The sequence below is a fragment of the Gasterosteus aculeatus genome, chromosome 1, assembly GCF_964276395.1.
Source record: "Gasterosteus aculeatus chromosome 1, fGasAcu3.hap1.1, whole genome shotgun sequence".
Taxonomy (NCBI): Eukaryota; Metazoa; Chordata; class Actinopteri; order Perciformes; family Gasterosteidae; genus Gasterosteus; species Gasterosteus aculeatus.
Window position 1 is genome coordinate 14,808,154 of NC_135688.1, and position 21,972 is coordinate 14,830,125.

The 21,972-nt window shown below is 42.3% G+C and overlaps 1 protein-coding gene across 2 annotated transcripts; it reads left to right on the forward strand.

Moving 5' to 3' along the window:
* Positions 1 to 8,233: 8,233 nt before the first annotated feature.
* urb1 (URB1 ribosome biogenesis homolog) lies at positions 8,234 to 21,532 on the forward strand. Of its 2 annotated transcripts, none has more exons than XM_040174541.2 (39): positions 8,234 to 8,543; positions 8,696 to 8,835; positions 8,913 to 9,064; positions 9,166 to 9,295; positions 9,392 to 9,488; positions 9,567 to 9,652; positions 9,739 to 9,864; positions 9,948 to 10,078; positions 10,163 to 10,358; positions 10,464 to 10,601; positions 10,716 to 10,889; positions 10,981 to 11,107; positions 11,201 to 11,326; positions 11,447 to 11,559; positions 11,674 to 11,793; positions 11,966 to 12,082; positions 12,206 to 12,344; positions 12,442 to 12,600; positions 12,780 to 12,979; positions 13,073 to 13,291; positions 13,373 to 13,558; positions 13,645 to 14,476; positions 14,581 to 14,785; positions 14,864 to 15,050; positions 15,131 to 15,189; positions 15,272 to 15,459; positions 15,563 to 15,673; positions 15,758 to 15,821; positions 15,907 to 16,075; positions 16,228 to 16,330; positions 16,425 to 16,585; positions 16,657 to 16,768; positions 16,984 to 17,090; positions 17,277 to 17,420; positions 17,557 to 17,666; positions 17,786 to 17,998; positions 18,157 to 18,398; positions 19,169 to 19,741; positions 20,211 to 21,532. In XM_040174541.2, exons 1-39 carry the CDS (start codon positions 8,420 to 8,422, stop codon positions 20,399 to 20,401), a joined length of 6,771 nt encoding a protein of 2,256 aa, XP_040030475.2. In that variant the 5' UTR covers positions 8,234 to 8,419; the 3' UTR covers positions 20,402 to 21,532. The 2 variants fall into 2 exon arrangements, with proteins under 2 accessions (XP_040030475.2, XP_040030484.2); XM_040174550.2 differs by having other exon boundaries at positions 8,293 to 8,543; positions 11,204 to 11,326.
* The last annotated feature ends 440 nt before the right edge of the window (positions 21,533 to 21,972 follow it).

Here is a 21,972-nt window from a genome sequence, read left to right on the forward strand (position 1 = left end):
TCAATACTGAAATCAAATGAAGCTCTCATTGACTCTGCCTGGGTAATTCTAAAAGGGGAGAAATAACAAAATAATTCGAGTCCACGAATAGTTGACCTCATCAGGCCCAAAGATTTCATTCAGACGGGGGCTCTGACTCATTATACTGCGCATTCTGAGCACTGCTATTACATGGACGGTCAAAGCACAGGTTTTCTTGTTCAAGACAGCACTGGGATTTCTTTTGCAAATCTTATTCTACACTGTGGTTGTAAAGTGTAAAGAATGTTGCTCTGCAAGTTGTGTTTTTAAGGAAGAGGCAACCGCCCTCAAGGCGGCCAACTCCACCAACAATTCGTTACGTGGTCATATGGTCATGCTTACGAGAAAACATTTACATAACAAGAAACAGGACAGAAGAGTTAGAAATGGTGAGCGGTTCCTAATGGGGATGCAAATGAAAAACAGCTTTCTGAACGACTAAACCAGACGAAAACACTGAGGATTTCCGTTTTTGGGGATGACTCAAAATAAGAAGATAACATCTTGTCAACAGTGTTAGAAAACGGGTGTGTTATCGTTTTGCAGGGTCAGACGTGTTCACTGTGCTTTTTTTTGAGGAAGTCTATAAGGATCTCTTTAAAAGGTGCAGGACAAAGGATTCAAAGCATTAAAAAGCAACAAACTACGTAAAGTAATACCGGAGCAGATTGAAGTGTTGTGTGTAAGCTCTGTTGGAACACACTGGAAATACGCATCTCTTTGGACAATTCGTTAAAGGCCGTTCCCTTGCCAGCCACCACAGTGACAATGGAAAGCAAAAAAATTTGTTTAAAACCTGTCAGCCAAGAACTAAAGACAAAGATTTATATGTCTTTGTACCGTTGCTCTGGTCGGATCACCAACCGTTATGGTCCAATGCACTAACTGTATGTCTGCTCATCTATATATGTCTGTCATACATTTGCAGTAAATCTAATTCTTTAGGTCTCAAATGTGCATTCACAGGTGAGTATGAATTATAAACAACATATTACTAAATCATAAAATGAATGAGTACTATACAAGTGTGTATATCACATATGTATACAAAATAACATTTCATATATGTTTCTGTCGTTTTATATGTGGAAAGGGACATTTTTGTCCTATAGATAAAATAGTAGTGCTAGGGTAGCTAGTGAAACGCATGAAGAAATTATTTTTTGTTTCTTATATATACAGAATATAGCCTACAGAGACATGGCCTGTCTCTGCTGTATTTGTCCTTGGGGCCTCCACATTACATTTTTTTACATTTTTTGTCCGTTTTGTATTCCCCGGTTCAGCTGCTAAATTTTGGAATCTTACCTCATAATGATATAATCATACTGTAAGAATCTCAGGAATATAGCCATATCAAAATGTGATAACACAGCTGTGACAATATATTTACTGAAGTCTGAACAGCTGGTGAGTTTTGATCTACTTCACCAAATCACCAAAGTGAAAACTGCTATAAAATGCTACGTGTCCTGTTTTGTAGAATGGACCCATCTTGGGAAACATAAAAGAGGCTTGTCGGGAGTTTAGGAAAAAAGCTAAATATAAAGCCGTATAAATCCATAGCACACTTGAGAAGAGAAATAAAGAATAAAGGTGATGGGGAGTAAATCTCATATATAAATGTCCCAAACGGGCAGATCCTACATCAGCATGTCACGTTTCAGTATTAGTCATGTACAGATGTCTGAGAGAAGAGCTGTCAAAGACATATGGGCTTTGAATTGAACACTATAATCAGAAGTACTCTATATACCAGCTGCTGAGTGCGCAACTAAAAATACACATACACGGTTTCAAATCAGAAAGTACAAATAAATATAGCTGTATAATCATTTTAATTGTAAAAATAAATAATTATGTAACGTCAGGTAGAGTAAATGACCACAATCCGTTTTTAGCCTTTGATGATTTGCTGATGTTTTTCCACCCAGATCCTCTTCCTGAAGCACAGAGAGTAATTGTATTATCTGACTCACTCGTTCAGGAACCCGGAGTAACTGCCTGAGGCCAAATAACAAACAAATGGTGATGCTGTCGTAAAAGATCTAGAAGTTGTATGAAGGGTCAACGAAGGGTGGAAGAGGTCTGAGGTCCAGGATAGGAGACCGTCATGGCTTCAGCATGTCAGCCCATAGTCCAGTTACCTGTGCAGAATCACTTCTTGAAAGGCAGAAACTGAAAAGACAAGAAGTCTAGCAAAACTAACGTTTTATTTAGCTGTAGGTTAATTAAACACCTAATCAAACAGTGTGCAAGTCAGACTAAAAAACTCTCAACGATCATCTCAACCATATTAAAATAGACTGTTCCGCCTCCTTCTACAGACTGCCGCTAAAAGTTGTAATTCTTGTTCTGCCCTTTCCTTCAAGCTCGTTTGCACATTGAAAGTTACTTTTCAGGGACTTTACAATAACACTATAAAAAAAACATATAGAATGCAAAACTTAACTGACATAATTTGGCCTTTAACTATTCACATTGCAGCATCTTAAACCTGTTCACACACGATGTGACGCGTTCCCCCCTCTCATTTCCTCGAACATAGCTAAAAGATGTGAGCCCTGTTTTTCCAGGGTCTCCCTTTTTGGCCCCTCCCTAGTTGTTTCTACAGAAAACATCTTCCGAAAAAGGGAAACACTCGGCAGACTTCGGGCCAGGTGCTCAACTTAGTTACCTCACCACAGGCATATTGGGATTCATTGCCAAAGTGTGCTGTTAAAACCGACCTGAACGTGTGTTCTACTGTATAGTTACACATTTACATGAACAATGTGAAACACGCATGAGGTAGATACACGGTCTGGTGCCAAACTGCATAATGAAAAAAAGAAATCTGAGCATTTTCGGTCGTAAAAGGAAATCTTTTGTGACCCTTTATGCTCCATGTGAAATTTGAATGAACACAAAAAGAAGACAGAGCTCTAAGTTATTGTTAAAAAGAATGAAAATTACAATTCTTTGTGTGACCTCATCTAACATCTGCTGACTGATATTCAAGAAAACTCTGCATATGCCCAGCTGCACTGTCCTGATCCATATAGTGACATCTTTTGACTAATCAGGAATCAGGAATCAGGAAACATTTATTGCCAAAATATGTCAAACATACAAGGAATTTGTCTTGGCGATTGGTGCGTGACAGTAGACAGTGTAACAATAGACAATTAATTACTAGACAATTAATGACTATACCCTGAGATTTAAAGGCTCGGGTGCTACAATAGTGACAGCAAAACGCAGTGTTGCTGACGTGGAACCCGTTGTAGGGGAATCATCTAAATCCCAGACCAAAAACAAATTCATATTTCGAGGGCCCTGGTGTGATCACAGCACACAAGTCTCACAAGAAGGCTGCACAGAAAAATGTTCTCTCATTCATGAGAATGGGGAGGAAGGGGTTATAGTGAGGGTACATCACTAAACTTTACTTCCTACGTCATACTCGGTGAGCTTGGGCCAAATATGTTGTTTTAATGGTGTGCAGAGAGAGGGAACAGGCTCTAATCACCACAGGGAGCCCACCGGAGCAGATGAGTCTCTCCAGACACTCTCAGGTCTGGTATTAGCATGGGATCTAGTGTATTCATATGTCTACTCTGCAGTCAATGATAGATGTATATTAGGGATGTCAAAGGATTAAAGAAATGTATCGATTAATCGCACATTTTGAAATGTATTAATCACGATTAAAATTTGTTTTTTATGTTCCGGGCACTATCTGTGTGTAGAGCAGTCTGTTTGCCAGTCTTCTGTTTGAGGAACTCCTCTGCACAGTTGTCAAACTCTCCACGGCGGCTCTGTTTCAAAAAGCTCTCTCAATCGTCTCTCCGATCTAACTGACTGCAGCACGCGGCGGTTTTGCGTCCGGGGTCAACGCACACTGGGAGTAAACAAAGTTGCGTTCGCTACGTTATGTTCTATGTTCATTTCTCACTGGATATCATACTGTGTGTGAAATCTTTGGACCAGTTTCTTTAAAGAAAATAAAAACCTAATAACTAAAATGTGTGAAAATCTCATGTATCAACTCATCACTTCCCAACCACTTCATTCTTCTTCTTCGTTGTAAACATCATGTGCAATTTATATTTCCGAAGGAATAATCGTTCTTTTTACTCCGCTGCATCAGAAGGCTGTAGTCACTTTGTAGTTACAAAATGTATACATAAACATATCCGCTCACACATTCCCCTGGCAACCCAACACTATACATTAGTGAAAATCGGCACCAGCTGGATCGACATTAATGCAATAACCATTTAACAGGAGTACTCATCCTGAGAATTTCCAGTTACATATTACAGCTTATACCTCTTTGGACATTTACTTGTAATTTGAGTGTAAGTTCTTTGCATTACCACAATCGTTCTACTGTGTGGGAGGTCACCGCTGTAATCCAGAGCAACAGCTATTGGGATTCGACATTGAGGGTAAATGGGATGTAATGAAGTGCCCCGTGGTAAATATTACTTCAACAAGCACCAATCTAAGCAGCATATTTCCAAAACTGCAACATAAGTGCTTATTATGTAGAATGAAAAGGTTCTGCAACATTCTTGCCTCTGTATCATCAGTAGGGTCGGACTAGGTGATATTTAGTGGTTCAAACTCATGGACCCATTTGGAAGAATTCAACATTTTTGCACTGTTTTCCAAAAGCAAATTAGCCTGCTGAACAGTGACAACCCACATGCCGGTGGCTTGTGCCAAAGCACTGAACCCAATCTGCGTGCAGTACAAACACTCGAAATATAATAATCAGAAAGCATCCTGCTTCTCCTTGGGCTGAGAAACAGAAACATCTGCACCTTACGTGAGATGATCTCCACATCTGGCCTGAGTCTGATTGTTGCACGGGTGTGGGCATGCAACGACAGCTGCAGCCAACCACTGCCGGATGTTTCTGATAGGCCAAGTGTCAGCTGTTTGTTAGGCGTAGGGGTGATCTTTGATCCTTCGTCAGCGTCGGCCGTAGTGTTATTGTGAGGAGGGCCTGAGAAGCACACAACGGAAGCGCTGCAACCTCAGCGAGGGTCCCGTGGTGCACTGTGGGGGAAACAGGCATGGCAAAGTGGCTTCAGCTGTGGAAAAAAACAGGAACTCTTTGGAAGCCACCCAGCATTTCTATCTAGACCGTGTCGCGCTACTGGCATTATAACGGGAGAGGTAAATGCTTAAGTATAGTATATAACCTTGTGATTTACAGTGGCACTCGTCAAATAGAGGACTGTGTAATCTTAAAGTGTGTTTTGTTGGAAAGCTCTCAAACGCCGCAGTAAAAACCTGAAAATGATAACGCATAAAAACATCAATTACATCAAATTTAAAATAAGTTGCAAAATTTCTACGCTGAAGTGCTTTTGACATCTCATATGAGTGCTGAGTAGTGTAGCACATTGGGTCAAGGAGGACACCAATGTCATAAATAACCCTTTTTTCTTAACCTCAAGGGAAGAGGTTTGCCCTTCCGCTGACATGATCACTCAGCCTGAGAGCCACACGTGGCTGAAAACCTCTTTGAACTGATGAACATCCTGCTCCTACGTCCCAGAGCTATAAAGGCCTCACCATCCCTGTCAGGGGCTGCAGTGACCGGCTTTATCCACCCACCATATTCTCTAAAAGAGAAGTGGTGCACACCAGCACCGGAACTTAAAAAATAAAAATGGCATTTATGCCCCCCGAAAGGCTTGGTTTAGCGATGCCACTCCTGCATCCTCTCTCATGCAGCATGTCTTGGATGGTCCCACTGCAAAAGCACTTTGGCAACAGGCAGATTTCTCTCCCATGGATCAGGTTGCCATGAGGCTCAGATACACACCAGTTTAGAGCCTTTGTCCAAGGGCTTTAACAGATTGGAGAGACCGAGGCTCTCACTAGGTCGGATATGCTATCAGGAAAAAGTAACCATGTGCCATGCATGAGTGGATGGAGTTCAGAAATTTATGATATGTCAATCATTTTGGTGAAATCAAATAATAACCCATACAAAGTTTCCAAAGTAACCGGATTGAAATAACAAAAAAAATCCACAAATCTATCTCAACACAGCATGTATGACCATTTATGGGATTCTTCTTTGTTCTTATCTTGTTCTTTGCACAAAGTGTTCAACATCTTGGGGTTCAAGACAAAAGCCAAACTTTATAATGTTTTCTATAATGTATCATTGCGTCATTGCAATTCCGCATTCATGGGGCATCTTGCACATTTCTTTTACTCATTTCAGTCATCTTTATATTATGTAGCACAGTTTGACATTCCTGCATCATGATCAAAGACATATTTAAATCAGTCATGTCATGCCTCGCAGGCATTCATCCACTAAAACATGTTGGTATTCATTAAATAGAGATATGGTGACTTAGTCTCCGTGGACCTCAGAAATAGATAACACTTTAGAGAAGCCAGGTGGAGGTGTATTCACTGCTTTTTGCTATTAACAAAAGTTCAACATTTGTTACGTTTGTTTGTTATTTAGTTCAAGTTTGTTTGGCTGCATATTCACAGGAGCTGTGTAATCAAATTGTGAAAATAGAAGCATGAACTCAAAGCGAAGCTTTACTCTGCTCCGCCCTGTCATATAACAGATACCTGAGAGTGTATTGCATCAAAGGCTCAGTCATATTTGCCAAGAACATATTTACGTCTTGACACAGTGAATCAGGATCCTCCTCAAAGCAAGTTACCATAAAACATCCATGATGTTGGACTTGCATTCGGGTGACTCAGAGTCTAATTTACTGGTGTGTTTGCCTATTTCCCTTCTTGAATAATCGAGACAGGGCTGAATTTCCATCTACCAGTTCTCAATCAAAGCAAGGGAGCCCCCCGGTGGCCACACATACGAATGGCAACTAAAATAGCTCATTTATTCTGGACTAAACTAAATAAAACCATTGTTGTCTTTCTCAGCAAATTACCGAAAGCCGATGCCTGTCAATGGAAAGGCACGTGAACCTATTTAGACATCATTGTCAATGAAAATGAATTATTTTCTAATAGAACATTAAGTGCAATCATCATCTCTCTATATAAACAGTCAACTTCTATACTGCTCATCCAGAAGGTCGCAGGGGGGCTGGAGTCAATCCCAGCTAAAATATGGTGAGAGACTGTGTACACCAGTTAATCACAGCGCTGACAATCATTCACTCTCACATTCACACTCCTACGGGGAATTTAGAGTCACCAATTCATTTAACCCCCAGAGTATGTCTTTGGACTGTGGGAGATAAGCAGAGCACCTGAGAACCCACACAGACGCAGAGAGAAGGTGCAAAACTCTCCACAGAAAGCCCGCTGGGTGGTTTTAAACCAAGGAGCTTCTTTGCCACATCTGCATGAATGTTTATTGAATAAATGATTACATACTAATACAAACTGTAAGTGTGCAATATCAAGGTCACCAAAACATAACAAAACCTTTTTATACTTCAGAAAACCATTTAAAATGCTTCAATGAACGGCATTTGGTGCTTAAAACGTTTGAGATCAGCTTTGGGATCTTTTTAGGCCGTGTCTGAGAAGAAGAGGCAACAATATGGTTGTAAACCACACACTTAAAATAGTCTTTCAAACGGAAGCACAACTATGTCTGCACGGAATCAGCAAAATATGTTGCCTCAAGATGATGTTGCCAAGAAATGACACTGAAATAAGACATGTGTACAACTAAATGTATAAGCCTAATTAATAATCCTTTTTGTTAAAACTTTACAATATGAAATTTGTGATAAAAAAGCGAGAATCTGAATCTGAGATAAGTCTCGATAAAATTGAGTTTTTGTTGTAGTAAGAATATGAAACACAGGACGATTTTCTTGTTTTGTCTGGCTGTGTATTCTTTAGTTTACACATTGGTTGTCTGGTTATATTTATTTTTCTTGAGTACTCTTTAGCCGTCTCTATCTAAATGGATCTTGATTTCAATGAGCGTACCTGGTTATCTAAACGTATATCACTTGAGAGACGGGGTAGTTGGAATCGAACATTTTCAAAACGACATCAAATTTAAGTTGATTTTATACACCTCTGTTACAGCATTGTTATGTATTTCGCCAGCTAATTCTAAAATCCATTAAAAACAACTGGATTTATCCTGGATATGCATTAAAAAAAGCAGATCTATATTGAATAGGTATCCAAAGTGTTATCATCTTCAGTTTGATCTCCTCTCCGCGTGTATGTGTGACGAAGCGCTTCTTGGTAAGCGGAACACAGACAACGCGGAACGGAACATCGGGACCAAATGTTTCTCACCGGCCGACTATTTCGTTGCACGGTCTCCTGTTTACAGACCAACGTGGGTAACTCGGCTGTGACAGAACTTTTATGCCATGGATGTATGAAAAAATACTAGAAGTCACTATCATCTGTTTTTATTTGTTTTAAAATGGGTAAAAAGCGCCAAAGCGAAGACTCTGCGGAGTCAAACACTCCGGTAAAAAAAGAAGTTCCGGAGTTCAATGGAACTGTGTTTAAAGCCATGCTAAAGGAGCCGACCACAGCCATGAAGGGTGAGTGGGATTCATGCATGTATTAACATATCGCTCCATGCACTCCAGTTAGTATATTTGTAGTATTTCAGCATGCTTTTCTATTCTCTCGGCATCAGAATGGCTCTCCGCTGTTTAGCTTTGGTTAATTGTTTTTTTTTTATCAACTTCAGGCCTCGAAACGTTCATTTCAACTGCTAAGAAGCTGCCATGCCCTGACGTGTACGACGTGGTGGAAGGTTATATCAAAATCTCCATGGAGTGTGCGGAAATATTCAAATTGCTGGATGGAGAAAAGAATATAGCGAGCGAGGTTGGTACATGAATTGTCGGGTTGCCTTATTTTGTAACGTCACGTCAGTCTAAAGCGTCAATCCTGCCTCTTTTCAGATGATGCCAATTTTTGAGAGCTTGGAGATGATCCTTCTAAGGACAGCGAGTGACTTGTCACACTTCAGCATGGTTGGCAATGCTGTTGTGAAAAAGATCCTTTCTAGCTACGTGAAACTACTGCAGACATCTTTCCAATCAGAAAATCACAGGTTAGTGCTTCACTGCAGTGGCATCAACTGTGATCCCTCAGCACGGTTAAATTTTATTCTCTGACATTGCATAAACCTCGTTGTGTTACCTCCGTGCACAGGTTTGTCCGTCAGTGCCTCAGTCTCCTGTCCGCCTCGGTGTCTCAGGGTCCAGAAGCTGCCAGGGAGGTGCTAAGTCACATTCACATCAATAAAGCTCTGTCTGGACTGGCGAGGAGAAAGGACAAGAAGGTGTGTTGTTCAGCATTTTCCCCCTACTTGTGTTTTTATATGTTTGTTGGGTTCTCCAGATATTTATGCTTACATTCCTCTCCTTGAATTCACCAGGGAAGACCCGATGTCCGCATGGCTTTTATCCAGTTTGTGCTGTCCTTTTTGGTGTCTGGAGATATTGCTACCGTTGGACAGATATTAGAAAGCAAAGGTAATGAGTGCACACGCATGGCTGCATGCATACTCTCATATCAGGCTTGTTAATAGCATGCACATTTCTGTTTGTCAGAACTCCTGCCAGAGATCCTGAGCACAGGTCTGAAGGAGGACAGGATGTCCATAGTCAATCTGATTCTGTCCACACTGAGGACTAGAGTAAGTCTTTATTTTATACTTTCCATTTAAACTTGAATGAATTAATTATTATTGATTATGATGTGTTTGTATTTGTCTTGCTGCAGGTTGTGCTTAACAAGGCCATAACTAAAACACAGAAAGTGCGGTTCTTTACACCTGCTCTCCTGGCCAACATAGCATCCCTGTATAAATGGAATGGGATTGTGGATGCAACAACTGATGATGACAGAGTGAGTTTTCGCTGTTTGACTTCTTGTCTAAGCAAAGGCTCTGTTGTATAAATCCTTTCTGAATGTAATTTGTCGTCTTTAAGATGTCAGAGGACCCAGAGCATGCCGCGATATCTGTCATCCGGGAACTCGTCCACGGTTTCCTTCTCGACCTGTGTTGCTCTCGTAAGCATGGCATCATCTTTCACGATGCAAGCTTCGGCACAGCTGGAAGGTAAGTACACGGAGATTCACGTTTATATTTCACTCTCATGAAGACTCCGCATGCTGATGAAAGGATTTCAATTTTTTTTTACAGAGCTGGCAACATTGTCTTGCTTCAGTTCCTGGCAGGGCAGAAGCAGGCGACGGAGGATGAGTTGGTGGCGGAGCTGGTGGTGAATGTCCTGAAAGCGTGCCCTGACATGCTGGCCAGATACTTTAAGGAGTCCCAGTATTCATACACCCCCCGCCTCAAAAGTGCTTGGCAAGACAACGTCAAGTTACTTAAAAAGGTAAACACCTTCTTGTAGATTTTATTTTCATGAGGCTGTTTCGGTGTTGGATCATATCTAGTTTGTATGTTTAAAAAAAAAATCCTTTTTGAATTCTTTATTCAGATATACGAAGCCCAGCCAGACATTTCCTCAGTGTTCCAAAGTTGTGAGCTCATCCCCCTCCCTCGCCTGCTGTCCATGATCATGGTGATATCTCTTCCTCCGGTCTGTAACAAGACATTCTTCACACAGGGCCTCAGTGTAAGTGACGGTGAAAGGAACTGATCGATGCTGTAATGGCAGTAACACAAAACACTGAAAATAAACTATACAATGCTGTCAACTATTCCAAATATCTCCTCTTTCATCTGACAGCTTTGCAACACAGCAGTGCAGCTCACAACTCTCACCACGATGCACTTCATCTTGAAAAGAGCCAATAAGAATATGGAGTACCTTATGAAGGAGTCTGAGTGGCACAGCTCAGATGTCTACACTCTAGACATGATGGAGGATTTGGTACTGCGGTACCGGGAGACACTCAGCAAGGTAAGCTCAGCAAGGAGCTGAACTGATAACCACAAATGATAATGATGCTCCAGTAAACAACCCAAACTCCGCTCTCCGTGCTTTGTTCCAGATCTTGCCTGATACGACGGCATTAGTTTCAAAGTGGCAGCTGCTTAGCAAGAAAGAAAAGACGGAGGACGAAGAAAGCAAGACCAAAACCGAAGGAGGGGTCGAGCAGAAGGACAATAAAGTGCCTGGTAAAAACATAAATATTCTTCATTCTAACCAGTCCTGTAAAGTAACTCATCCAAAACATTTGACTGACATGTTTTTTTTGTGTGTGTGTTCAGCAGTTCCAGAGACAGCGGAGGTAATCCTGCTGAAGACTTTGATTCTTCAGGTCTTGTGTCTTTACCAGAAGGTAGTGCCACATCTGGTTAGCCAGTGCAAATTTGACTTCAGCAAGCTCTTAAAAGGTGATTCTTTAAAAAAATGATTGTTACTGTTTTCATGTAACGTGTAATGTTTTGAGTATGATGCAGGTTCTTTTCCAACAAACACTTCGAAGTCAACATATATATTTTTTATCTCTGTAGGGATTGTGTCAGAGAAAGGAATGAGAGAAGGAGTTCCCCCAGTGTTGCAGTACCAAATACTGCAGTTGGCCTTAGAGCTCCCTGCAAGCAAGTTCTCCTGGTTTCACATTCAGGTGAAGGCGTTACACTTTTGTTCTTAATTTCTTTTTTCCCATGTTGGTTGTTTAGAAAGTCTTGCTTTGTTGTCGACTTTGTTTCCAATGTGTTGTGTATTGCTGTCTTCCCAGGATGTTGCAGATACCGAACCATCATCCGGAGAGAAGTCTGTACTCTACCTGCTTCTCAAAATGTTTGTCAGCAGCAGCAGCAGCCACCTGACTACATCCACACGGATGCTGGTTCTAAAAGTGAGGACATTTAAGTATTAAATTGAACGATTCTGAAGATAAATTATCTTTGTGGTAAACTGCATATTAGTTTATTTTTAACTTCCTTGAGTTGATGAAGTAAGACCAGCATTAGGAAAAGTGTGTTTTAGCAATGGAAATGACTGCTTTGTGATTCTCGCCTCACAATCAGGTGCTAAAGGACAGTGGCGTGTTTGACTACACCTGGACTGAGCTTGAGATTTGGCTCGACCAGCTGGCCAGATTAGAAGAACGCCAACAGGAGATTGTCATTCAGTTCTTGGAGAGGGTGAGCCCATCAATGTAACATCTGTTTACACGTCAGCGTCTGTGTCTATTACTGTTCAGACATTGTGTAAAATGTACACAGTAGTGACATTGGGTAATACACGTCTGGTCTCTTTTTTTCTAGGTATTAGTGAGACTGGTGTGTAACTCTTACACATACACTGATAAGGTCGCCAGCCTGGTCCAGGAGGCCGCTTATCTCCAAGCCAACCTCAGTGGCCCGGACGGCGACGCTGTCAGCATCCCAGTCTCTCACATAGATGGTGAGCATTTCAAGACGGAATCTGTGTGAATGTGAATTTCTTAGATTCATAAGCGTGCCTGTGTTTTATTACAATCCGACATCTGTCTGTCTTGTAGATGTCTTGGACATGCTGGATGTCATTATGGAGGGTAATGAAGGTGAGATGGAGGAGCTTGGGCCATCTCTAAACGAAGACCTCATTACCCAGACGTTCCCCTTCAGTGGGATGGTACCTGCTGCTCTGGAGGCCCGAAACAAACTTTCAATAGGCACCGGTAAGCCCGTCTGACAGAAATGAGACACGTGGAACCGTTCATGCTTTGTAAAATAGTCATAGTTACTCGTTGGTTGCATTAAGCGTTTACCTTCAACCTGACTGCTCCACCTTGATGAGTATTTTCTAATTGTGCAGTATGTTTTAATGTTGGTTCCAATATCTCTGTTCTTTTCTCAGGAGTGGTATTTGAGTACTTGTCCGCGGTGCTTTCAGATGTCCTGCACTGCCAGAGGGAGCCGCTCCCCCTCTGTTTGGCGTTGCTGCAGTACGATAAAGAACTCGTGTCTGCAGAGCACTCTGCCTCTCCTCATCCATCTGTCATCCACCTACATCAATATTACTCCCAATGGCTACCACAGCCGTGCCGGGAGCAACTGGTCTGTTTTATTTAACTATGAAACGAATTAACTGAAAGAATGACACTTAGTGTTTGATCATGTAGAGAATAACAGTTGTCTTTTCTTCCACAGTTCCCATCCTCTGAATGCGATTCTATGGTTTTGTCCACACACACTTCATTTAATGCACTGATGAAATCTGCGTACAGCCAAGGACCAAACACTTTGCTCGAGGTCACCTTCAAGGAGAATGTGGATGGAGCCCTCGCTTCCATGTCCATGGCAGATTTTCCAGTAGCCATCAAGCAGATGTTACTTTACATCAAATCAACAGTGGAAAACATTGGCACAGTAAGAGGACAAAACAAGTTTACTAGACCGTACATTACAAAGTTAAAAAATAAACACCACACTTCATATCCCTTTCCACAGTTCTCTAAAGACACAGGAACAGCCCCTCTGAAGGCCTTAATGGGAATACTTCTTGATTTGGTGATCAAGCTACACAGCTTTGAGGAGAGTACAAGTTCTGAGCCAGCAGCAGAGAACTCCCCAGAAGGTTCCAACCTCTTCCTGGAGATCAACCAGTCATCCACAGTGGAAGGCAACAAAGAGAAGGTTTGGAGAAGTTCAGCTTTTACGTGAAAGTAATATGTCCATGCTATGTTATCAAGTATAATCTTGCTTTTCTAATCTCTTCTTAGATCGTGGTTTCTGCCCTCGGCTCCATCTTCAAGCATCCGTGTTTTGAGCAGTGGTTTCTTGCTCTGGAGCTGGCTGCCCTGCCTCCTCACACTCTGAACCCCGTCAGGCTAAAGCGTCTGTGTGCTCAGCTGAGCGATGGCATTCTGGCGTTGCTGAAGAGCAGCACCCCCGCTCTCTCCGATCTCGGTGGCCTGGGGCTCATTAGTAGCTACGTGGGGGCCATAGAAAAGGCTGTGCTCAAGGAACTGGAGGAACTGGTAGAGTCTGGCTCCCCAGCGCCAAATAAACATTCCCGACCTTTCCAGGCCCTGCTGTCTTTGCACCGCTACATGGACCCCTGCAATCTCAGAGAGGTGGTGTCCAAGCTGCTGCTTCTGCCCCAGGATAGCCTGATCTCCCCCAGAGCCGAGCTCAGCGTTTACGGTGACGCAGCGCTGCAGATCCTCACCGAGTCCAAAGCCAACCCTTCCCAGGAGCACGGCATCTGTCTGTCTCAAGCACACCTGCACGGCCTTAGCACCCTGCTACTTTCCTGCTCCAGCTCTGCTCTGGAGGCCTTCCTGCTGCACACTCTGTCTGGTGAGCCTTACCGCGCTAAGCTCATCCACACCGATGTGCTGCTGCACTGCCTCCAGTGGCCTCGCCCAGGCACTCAGGCCATCAGCTCTCTTCTGCTGCAGAACTGCTCCACACACCGCCTGTGCTTTGAGATGTGGTGCTTAGAGCCCACAAACACGGAGAAGCTCTCGAATCAGACGGAAACATTCCTTCCACTAATCAACACCTACCTGCAGGTGGCACGTAGAGAGGACCCCGCCAGGCCGAAAGATGGTTTGTACTAATATGTCTTCTCTTTTGCCTTGGAGCGTACAGCCACAGGATGTATGTCACTCTGTGACATTTATTTATATGTGCTCAATTGCTGTGTTTTGTAGTGCAAAAGAAAGTCGTAAAGGCCTTGAAGCAAGCGCTGCTTGCCAATTTGTCCCGATGTGTTCTGGGAAATCTGACGGAAGATTCTGGAGCCCAGCTTGCTGTAACACTGACCAATCTGATCGAGCTCTCTGAAAGCATCAAGGACACCGGGGACTTGATCAGCTCTCTGCCCAGTGCGCTTCAAAAAGTGGACAGTTTTGAAAGGTAGTATTTAACTCTTTATACTTTTGTTTACATAATCAGCGTCACAAGGTATTCGCTGAATGTCGATTTCTCTCTCAGATGGCAGCTAGTAGATGTGATCACTGAGAAACTGTCCGATTGCCCCGAAGAACAAGACACCTGGAGGAAGTCTGTGACCACTGCTGCCCTAAAGTGTCTCATCGCCACCTTCAGTCGCTCTAAAGATGAGGACACTTTGTGGTCAGAGCAAGAGCGCAGCCTCCTGGAGAGACTGCAGGGACTCCTGGTGGGTTTATCTTCCTCACACATACCGCAAGCAACGTAAAGTAATGTTATATAATGCATTTCATAATCCTCATTGCACAGACATCCCCCGAAGACATCACTGCATCTGAATGGAACAGCTTTGTCAAGAACGGACTAAAGTGAGACATATTTTTGCTAGATGTTTGTTCAAGAGATGATATTTTTTGAATCAATGACCCAAAAGATATTTTCCCATTGTAGATATCGCTACAGAGATCCTCACTTTCTGAACACATTGAGCAACCTGTTGGAAGTAATGTACAGCAGCAGCGAGGTCCACAAGGATCTCATTCCCTTATCCACCCTTCACATGATGACCAGCAGCCATTCTCTGTTCCTGCCCACTATGTTGGACTGCGCTGAAGATTCTAGTGTGCGCCGGGCTAAAGGTACACGTGTAGGAGTATAAATTGGAGAAGAATAGTAAATTACTTATCCCTCAATTGTTTCATTATTAAACACAGATACACTTTTTTTTTGTTTTCATTTCAGAAGCCCTTGTTTCCCTACTTCTCCGTTTGGTGAAGCAAAGCCCAACCGTCTGTAACATGAACCACTTCGTTGTTCTTTTGGGAGCCTATGGAGTTACGCTGAGTACTTCAGGTGAAACAAGAAATCTAAAGGTGGCTGTGTTTGTGTGTCTGTTGCCCGTCTTTCCTTTCTCTTACATCTTTCTTTTCTTTGCAGATCAGAAAATATTGATGCTTCTTCAGGAATATGAAAGAAACGATGTCAGTCTGCTGAAATTCCAGTAAGTTGCATAGATATTTGGAGTCTGCGGAGGCAACGCATGCACTTGTTATTCGCAAATGCTGATTGTTTGTTTTCAACTACAGGTCGTTCTTGTGGGGCCCAGCAGCTGTGGAGCACCACAAGACCAGGAAAAGTCTTGGAGCTTCTTTGTGGAAGCAAACGAGCTCAGACGACGTGTTGGCTCTGCTGAAAAGTGACAAGATGCTCCAAACGATTGCACACTTTCCCCAGCAACGCAGAATCATCCGGCAGGTCTGATGTCTTTTCTTAATTATTTATCATCTACATCCTTTGTGATCTCATGACTCAAATCGCAAAGAGATGGATGTATCAAAAAAAAAAGTTGGCAAATGTACAGTATTTGTTGGACAGACCTTGAGTATCTAACTCCCTCTCTCTTATAGGATAATAAAGAGCGGCTGTACTGTAACAACGCAATGAAGGACCTTGAGAATTTGTATGATCCACGTTTTCTTTTGCCTTTGTTCAGCAGCATTCTGCAGCCAGGTGAGTGAGTTGAACTGAGGCGTCGTCACTGAGAATCAGTTCATGGTATTACTGCTTCATAAATGTTACGTTCTCCCCTTCTTCTGTGTGTCAGAGTGTGTGATTGACTGCCTGAAGTTCGTATCCAGTCATGCCTTTGGTGTTACCGTGATGGCTCTAAGTAGCTATGACTCAAAGATGAGAGCAGCGGCGTACCACGTGCTGAGCTGCTTCTACCAACACTTGGAGGGTGCTCGGTTCAGAGAGAAGAGACAGGTAAAGTGTGAGTAATGTGGTGTTTTATGTGCATAGGCGGCCTTCTAGAATCACTGATTTTTTTCGAACAGTTGCTGTACTTGATGGACATAGCGAGGAATGGAATTCGGCAGCAGAATCAAAGACTTCCATTTCTCCTGACCACCTACATCACCAAAGCGGCTCAGCAGATGCTCAAACCTGGTGCGTAGCTCAGATCCCCACCGACTGATTTAACTCAGTGTTTACACAAATATTATTTGCTTAAGACCCTTACTGGACCAAAAAGGAACTCTGCATTTCTAAAATGCCACCTTTTTAAATTTCATCTTCTAGAATTTGTTGAATTTCTATACAAAGTACATCATTAAAGATCAGGATCCTAACCCTTTTCATTGTTTTGTTTTTCCATTTCCCAGAGGACCACATGTACATGGTTTTGAACCGGTTTCTGCTGTCTCATCAGAGTTTGGACTTCAAAAGAGTCCCTGAGTTCTTCAAGCTATTCTATGGCTTTGACTTAGAGGTACCGTTTAGCACCTTTTAGTATATTCTATAAATGAACAGTGTAAATAAACAGTTCTTATGTCAACAACAATTCACCTTCATCTGTTTGTTTTGCTCTGCTCTTGCTTTTTCTAGGCCGGCGTTATCTGTTCAGGGCTGTCAGCCATTGGAGTGCAACTCATAGTTTTTGTTTTTCTTCCTGCAGCATAAAATGGAACGGGAGTGGATCTTGAGTGTGCTGGAGGAAGGGATAAGTGACTCACTCTGCTATGAATTGTGTGAACAACAGGGCATCTTTCAGACCCTTTTAGGTTTCGGCAGCAGCCCCCTGTGTGACGAACGCTGCCAGGTACGCACTGGGAATCGCAATGATGCAACCCGTTGGATGTGAAGTTGATGCACAGCTCAGAGATGCACTTCATAGGGAAAGCTCATGAAAAGAGATCTCTTGATGTGCGTGTATTTCACACATCTCTCCCCACTAGGCACAGATTATCAGGGTGTTATGCCAGGCTGCCCGGGTGACCCGAGCAGCTTATAACCTCACCAAGAGCTGTGGGCTTCTAACCTGGATAGTACAGATGGTAGAAAAAAGGTACGGTCCAATCTCAATTTTGGCTCTTTATTTTTGACGTGGTCGTTCATGATACTACAATAACACTCCAAGCATTTCAATGTTTCCAACTATAAGTCTTTGCTTATTATACTCTTTAGGAATCTTGACCAGCAGCTGCTAAGTGCCATCATAAATCTGCTCCATGTGCTGTGGTTTACCAACCTGGGGGAGAAGGAGAAGGAGAAGCCGGTGGATGAAGCCGAGGCCTCCTCATCCACAGGGGAGAAACCTCAGAGCTCAGTGAAGTGTCTTCCTCTACCACTCATCTGTGAATTCCTGTGTGTGGCATCAACCATCAGCAGTCACCTCAGGTAAGAGCACCATAACGGTCACAGATAAATTGTAATTCCACATCATTTTCAAGTTGCTCTGCAGGCACTTGACCTGAGATCTTAATGACACGTATAAATTGCTTGACAGATCTGTTTGTTGGGGGTAGAACGTCAGTGTTTGTTTGATCTCCTGTCAGGTTGCGTGTGAAGGCTGCTCAGCTCAACTTGTTCCTGCAGACGCTTTGCTCCGTACTGAAGCATTGTGAGACAGCTGTCAATGCAAACAAACGGGCACAATGGCTAACGCTCCACCCACAGCCTCTCTCATGCACCGAAGCCCTCACTTTGCTGCGCTGTTGGGCGTCCTTGTCCCGCAACACGGCCCTGCTCGCCCAAATACAGGCCCTGTCTGAAAAACACAAAGTGCGGGAATTGCTGGGTGAGTACGTTTAGAAAATTATGTGATGGTTGCCTTTCTTTCCATGGGGTGGATAAAATACTGTGAACACAGATTGGATGTCGTAGTCATGCAGTAATAAGCCTTTTTATTAGTTTTCAAAGCAACCCTAGATAATATGGAGGCTAAATGTATATCTGCACAACGTATACATCTGTCATATATGATTATAGGTTTTGACATTCTTCCACAGTCATTTTCGTGAACCTTAAAATCACCCAATTTTCAATGCTTACAATTGAGGTTTAATTACTTCTCTATTAATGTTCATCACATGTAACATTGTGTATACTATTTATCATACAGGGATCTCGCGTAGCTTTACATTCACAATACTGCCAACTAAATATTGTAGTATTTTTTCCAATATATCAGAATGCTTTTGCAATTAATTCCATTCTATTAAATTATTTGCTGCGGATCCCATGAGGGATTTAAAGATTGCCAATAGGGCTGACTTTAATTCCCGCAGCCTACGCTGAATATTTGATATACGGTTTTCATGATCTATGATGAAGCCAGACCTATGTTATAGTTTAAAGTTTAGGTCAGTAACTACTCAAAGCTCTTTTGCTGACCTTGCATTTTCTTCTCTGCGAGGAAAATAAAATTTAAGGCTTTAGAAGCAGAAACTTGTCACATGTGGGAAGACATTTCATTATTCAAATGTTTGTTCTGCTTCTCAGTGTTTAAGTCAATCTTATGTATCTTTAATGGAATAAACATGGTTCTGTTCTTCTTTTGCTCCTCAGAGATTCGGAAGGATAAAGCCAGAGGCTCCTTTTCCCAGTTCCACACACGAAAAGAGATCCTGGCAGACGATGCTGACACTGAGAAACAAGAAGAGAGTCTCCTGACAGAGTGTAAACGTTACCTCGGCAGTATCCTTGTTCACTGGGAGCCTGTGTTTCCCCTCTCTGAAGCTCAGCCGGACGAAACGAGGGACAAACTGGATCCCAGTCAGCTGGCTGGTGATACAGCACACCTGCTCACCAAGTGGTGTCTGAGGTGCTTGGTGGAGGGCTCGTATGATGGAAAAAGAACAAATGAGTTCTTGCACTGGGTCCAAAAAGCTGTGATGGAGCACAGCGAAATGGTGACTGCTGTGCTTCTCGATTCTGATATGAAAGCGGACTTCCTTCGACTTTACAATCAGGCCTTTGAGGCTCAGTGTTCCTTCAGCCTTTCAGCGAGAGCTGAAACCCTTCAGCTGTTTACCACCATTATGATACGTTTGCTAGAGGCCCAAGGCGAGCTTCCAGAGCAGCATCAGACGGTCGTCTCTGCCTGTCTGCCGGAAGACACACCTGATCCGTCTAGACGTGGTAAGAAACACACACACACTCTTTCCATGGCTGCTAGTGTGCATATCACACGTTACCGTATCAATACTGTTCAAATACAATGTCAAACATCAAACAAAGTAAAACACTTCTAGGGCTGCGGCGCCCAAATTTTGACCGCCAAAGAATGCATTGGAAGGGAATGCCATCAAGTAGCATATGTTGTATAATTTGTGAAATTAATTAAATGTGGCCTATTTGTCCCGTGCCTATTTATCATTGTGATGGAGATCCTGATTTTTGTTTTTATGATTAAAATAACATTATCCTTGTCAGCAGTGAAAGTGGTCACGGCCAGTATGTTTAGCTGACCTTGACCACTAAAGTGCATACCAACTAAAATATTTTAAAGCACGAAAATGTGTGTAGATGCCTGTTTATTTTGGAAGATGATAAACTATAAATACGTTGTAATGTGACTGAATTGAGCCTCTTGTTCCACACTTTCCAGAAGCAGGGCTGTTTCTCTTTTCATCGTACATCCATGAGCTGTGGAGTGGAGCCGCGTCAGCGGAGCTGTTCCTGTCTCACGTCAGCTTGGTGACCAGAGCCAAGAGTAAGAAACGGAACGCGTCCAAATCACCCCAGACTCCAGCAGCCGTCACAGCCCTCTGTCATGATATCATGACCATGAAACGTTAAATATTAAGAGAAAATGACCGTTCGCCTAACAAACTTAATTCAAAGAAAGCTTGTTTTCATTTATTTTGCTTTTTTGTTTGGTGATTGTAAAAACATGATGGTATTTCGTAAAATCCTGTTATAAAAATGTTGATTTACAGATCTGTTTAATGTGATTATTTCTTATATTCTTTTATGACCTTACTATTTGGTAATACATGCAATACATTTTATTCAATGCAGTAAAGCTGCCTTCATGATGGACAATAATATACTCTTTTAATGACTAGGCAGATCTCACATGTAGCCAAACTGCAGGTTCAAGCACAAACAAATAGTTACATAATCTGTGTAACGGCAAAAGTAGCTATGCACTTAGATATTCAGTGATATGGAAGGAAAGTTGAATGATTGGCTTCTCTTTCTTACTTTCTCTGTTCTCAAATGTTTTTATTCCCTGGGTATTTGACATTTCTGTTCACGTTCATCAGAAGTGCTCTCATTCAGATTTGATCCTGTGTCAAGCAGTTGCTGTGCTGTGGCTTCTTCTGAATCTTTGAATTCTGCAACAATAACAAAAATATTTTTAAGCATAAGTCGAGCCTTGAAGCTTGATGGATAACTACAGTATATCTCTGTCTCCAGGCTGTAAACACGTGGGTGTATTCAGTACTGGTGTTAGTAAGCACTTCCCTCTACCTCCCTTTAAAGTAGTGAAGTTGAAGGATCATAAGTGCATCACACTCACCTTGGCATTCCACTATGAGACATTAGATTCAAACTGAGGAAGAGGAATGCCACAAAGGCAGCCAGCATGATCCAAAATATGATAACAATTGAGTCTGCAAGGGGAGAAGAAAACTTCTGTTACCTTCATTAACACAAGATGGCAAATACAAATATGTTATAGTGCATACGGACTTACATTTGTTGTATTTCAGCTTGCGCTCGTCCACGATCACAGGATCAAGGTAATCATAATAGTATTCCCATTCATTGGAAACGGAGTTGGTCAAGTTTTCCATTATTGCCATGATATCATCTCAGTTGTGAAGTACTGAAAAACGAACAACTACCCCGCAGTTGTTTCTAACATCTATAGATCGTTGGTGTTGCATCTTTGAGCAGATCTAATAAAAGCTCCCTCGCCCATGTTTGTCTGCTGAACTCCAGTTGTTTTACTCCTCCCAACCCACTTATACTCCAGTAGATACGTGCAGTGAGCAGGTTTGACCACAAGGGCGCATGGTAGAACCGTGGTAGTGCACTATTTTCAGTTAGTACGTGGGTCTTTTGAGGTATTCCATGTTACATTATTGGAATGAATGAATATTAGTTGGTTATATTTATATAGGAGTCGTACCCATTTTGGATCTGGTTTAAAGACAGTTCAAAGATTGAGAAAAGACAAATATCATGCCATTTTCACGGATTTTCATCTTTTCTCAAAAACTATACAGTAATATTTCATGGAAATGTACATGAGCATAGAGGAGGTCAACATGAACTAGGATCAAGTGACAGCAGAGTGTTACCGTTTTTGGATCTGTTTTAAAGACAGTTCAAAGATTGGGATATGACACTTTACATAT

Coding starts and splice junctions, on each gene's coding strand:
- urb1 (XM_040174541.2), top strand. CDS start 8,420: ATGGGTAAAAAGCGCCAAAGCGAAGACTCTGCGGAGTCAAACACTCCG. Junction 8,544..8,695: donor GCCGACCACAGCCATGAAGG/GTGAGTGGGATT, acceptor TATCAACTTCAG/GCCTCGAAACGTTCATTTCA. Junction 15,822..15,906: donor GTCAGTCTGCTGAAATTCCA/GTAAGTTGCATA, acceptor TTTCAACTACAG/GTCGTTCTTGTGGGGCCCAG.